The 2,989-nt window shown below is 33.5% G+C and overlaps 1 protein-coding gene across 2 annotated transcripts; it reads right to left on the bottom strand.

Moving 5' to 3' along the window:
* Positions 1–15: 15 nt before the first annotated feature.
* Positions 16–2,693, bottom strand: LOC108751932 (glycerol-3-phosphate phosphatase-like). Of its 2 annotated transcripts, none has more exons than XM_018492425.1 (5): positions 2,574–2,693; positions 2,351–2,444; positions 2,039–2,287; positions 579–830; positions 16–504 (listed from the first exon to the last, which is right to left on the bottom strand). In XM_018492425.1, exons 2-5 carry the CDS (start codon positions 2,436–2,438, stop codon positions 161–163), a joined length of 933 nt encoding a protein of 310 aa, XP_018347927.1. In that variant the 5' UTR covers positions 2,439–2,444; positions 2,574–2,693; the 3' UTR covers positions 16–160. The 2 variants fall into 2 exon arrangements, with proteins under 2 accessions (XP_018347927.1, XP_018347926.1); XM_018492424.1 differs by having other exon boundaries at positions 2,501–2,578.
* Between the last annotated feature and the right edge of the window lie 296 nt (positions 2,694–2,989).

Raw genomic sequence — 2,989 nt, 5'->3', positions numbered from 1 at the left:
ATATATATATGTGTGTGTGTGTGTGTGTACATGTATGTGTGCGTGAAATACATATCCATATGTATACAGAGGTTTGCAGCGTATTCTAAAAGTTACATTATTACCTAGTAAAGAGTTATGGCGCACATACTTTTGTTCTTCATTGCTAAATCTTGTGAGTTTATGATATTTCAGTTTCCAATTCTTTTAAATACGGCAATAAATCGCCTAGCGCGTCTATGTAATAATTTGGTACAAGATCCCGTTCTTCTTGTCGCTCGGATTGCTTCCATCTTTCAACGTCTGACAATGTGGTTACTCCTGTCAAAACTAACAGAGTAGTAAAACCGCATTGAGTTCCAAAGAGTATATCAGTGTTACATCGATCTCCGATCATTAAAGTACGCTGAGGATTGATTGAGGATCGTTCCATCAACATCTTAGCCATGTACTTGTCCGGTTTGCCCATAATGACTGCTTTCCTCTCTGAGCAACTTTCTATACATCTGACTAGACTTCCCGTACCTGTGTAAAAAAGTTATAAATTTTTAATTAACACTTTATACAAAGGTAATTAAGAAAATTATCTCAATACCTACCAGGTATTATGACATCGTTTGAAACTGGAAATCTTTCATCTGTATTAGTGCCAATGAAATGTACATTGACATCATTTAGATATGTAGCTGCTTTTACCATTTTAGGATAGCTGAAGTGTTCATCGAATCCGACTATAACAGCAGCTACTTCAGGATCTTTCTCGAAAACGGAATATGGCATATTCTGATTAATTGGATCTGGCCCTATTCCACAATATGAGATACCAGCTTGTTCCAATTCTTTCGCAATTGCTGCATAAAAATTAATATCAGAATAAAACAATTGCATATCTTATGAAAATTTTTCACATAATTTTTCCCAATTTCTGAATAATTTTATAATTTTTTAAATAAAATTTCAGATTTTTTTTTATACAAAATAGGAATGCTTTTTAAAAATACTGACAAAATCATCTTTTTTAGAATTTCTTATATACAGAATGAGTTTGATAAAAAGTATTATGTTTTTTTCGAAAACGGTTAAAGATAAGGGAAAGATACCTATTATCAAAATTGTAGGATAAGTAGGGGGATATACTTTGATCTTGAGTAACCTTTAAATGTCCTCGGTTTTCATATTACCAATAAAAAAAATTTTGTTTAATGGGAAGGGATATTTTTTACTCATTTTATCGATAGTGCTCAATGAACTGAATAAATTCAAGAAATAACAATTCAAGAGTTAGAAGGAGTCCAAGCAAATTTTCCAAGAAGACTACAGCCATGTCTAGATCAATATGGTGAACATTTTGAACATTTATTGCAATAATAAAAAAATTGTTGCAAACTTTCAATCTGACTTATTTTGGTTTATATCCCAATAATAATTGCATTTTCGAAAAAATACTCTAATGCAAAGTTATTCTGTTCATTGAATATCATCGAACAAGTAAAAAATTCTTATTGATAGTTTGAAAATCAAGGACAATTAAGATTACTCAAGGTCATCAAAGAATGTTCCCCTACTCATCTTACAATGGCTGATTTACACTCACAACGCTTAAAAATCATTTTATCCTTGTTTGTCAAACGTTAAACGAAAACAAATGATGCCCATGAGCGTTGTCAGCATAAATCGAACTATTTTCGGCCAATTTTGATAATAGGTGTCTTCCTCCTATCTCTAACCGTTTTAAAAAAAAACTTGAATTTTTTATCAGACTTACCCTGCATATATACATGAATTTTGAATTAAATGACATTGAATGACAATAAAATTGAAATTGACAAATGTCTCATTCTATAATTTCTAACAAAATCTTATAAAATTTGAAAAAGTACTTTATCAGAATAGAAATTATAGAAAGAGAAATATTAAATATTTCAAAATTCGCATATATGTCAAATTCTAAGAAAGGATGTAGACTCTCAGTATTTACAATTCATATAAAAATTCTGAGAAAAGTTTTCTCAGAAAAGAATAACAGATATTTCGTAATGTCATTGATAGAGTTTTTCACCTTCGGAACCAATAACGTAGACTTTCTTGCGAAAGTTTAAACTATGTAGATAACATGCTGATAGATGAGCAGTGCATAGGATGTTATCCTTGGTCGCTTCAAACTTAAGTGTCGTGCACTTTTCCACCAGGTCATCGCGGGTCTTCGTGCTGTTGTTTGTTACGTAAAAAACGTGTTTGCCGAGCCTGCGGAACAGATTTAGAACATCCGCCGAATGTGACAGAGGTGTCATATGCATCCATAATACGCCTGAAAAAGATATCTAAGGAATCATCATCGTACCAACTATGTTCACACGTAGTCCTCACTCACCGTCACAATCTGTCAAGACGGTGTCGAATGAATTCAAGAATTTTTGGATGTTTTGACGAGCGAGTGCCTTCACATTTATCGCGGACATTATTACCTATAAAAGCGACGACATTTATCACAAATATCAAAATGATGGAAACGGATATATACCTGTGTTATCGCCATAGGAACCTTCTAAGTATTATCGGGTGATAACCCAGATAACATTCTAGTATTTATTTACCAGCAGTAATCCGCGTGTATTATCAAACACGCGAGTCAATGACCAGATGATTCCACCATGATCGTAATATTACTTTAAAAAAAATCGGAACTACACCATGTTTTAAGGATGCGATTACATGTAGTGCGGTACAGAAAATAACTAGGGCTACGTTCCAAAACTTCCTCTCCAAGAAAACTTACTGAGCGCTCAGTAAGTTCTTGCACCTGATTGGCATATTCCATTAGATCTAAAAATGTAAATCAAACAGGTAAAAGAGCTCATTAAGCTCTCTGTGAGCGGTCGTGTTTCTGGATACACCCATTGTGTGCAGTCCTTTAGTAGTTATTACACATTTTGCCACGCGGCACGACGTTTCCGTCAGTTTTTAAGGAATGATTTAAGAAACTGCAACGATAAAGGTGCGTTCTAAAACT

Source organism: Trachymyrmex septentrionalis, unplaced genomic scaffold (assembly GCF_001594115.1).
Source record: "Trachymyrmex septentrionalis isolate Tsep2-gDNA-1 unplaced genomic scaffold, Tsep1.0 scaffold53, whole genome shotgun sequence".
NCBI lineage: Eukaryota > Metazoa > Arthropoda > Insecta > Hymenoptera > Formicidae > Trachymyrmex > Trachymyrmex septentrionalis.
Note: the sequence above shows the minus strand (reverse complement) of the source record. Positions and strands in the feature narration are given on the sequence as shown.

Excerpts from the sequence above, each read along its gene's own strand:
- LOC108751932 (XM_018492424.1), bottom strand. Across the intron at positions 2,288-2,350 it reads CGTCTTGACAGATTGTGACG|GCGTATTATGGATGCATATG; the intron begins GTGAGTGAGGAC and ends TATCTTTTTCAG. Across the intron at positions 831-2,038 it reads CTACGTTATTGGTTCCGAAG|CAATTGCGAAAGAATTGGAA; the intron begins GTGAAAAACTCT and ends ATTTTTATGCAG.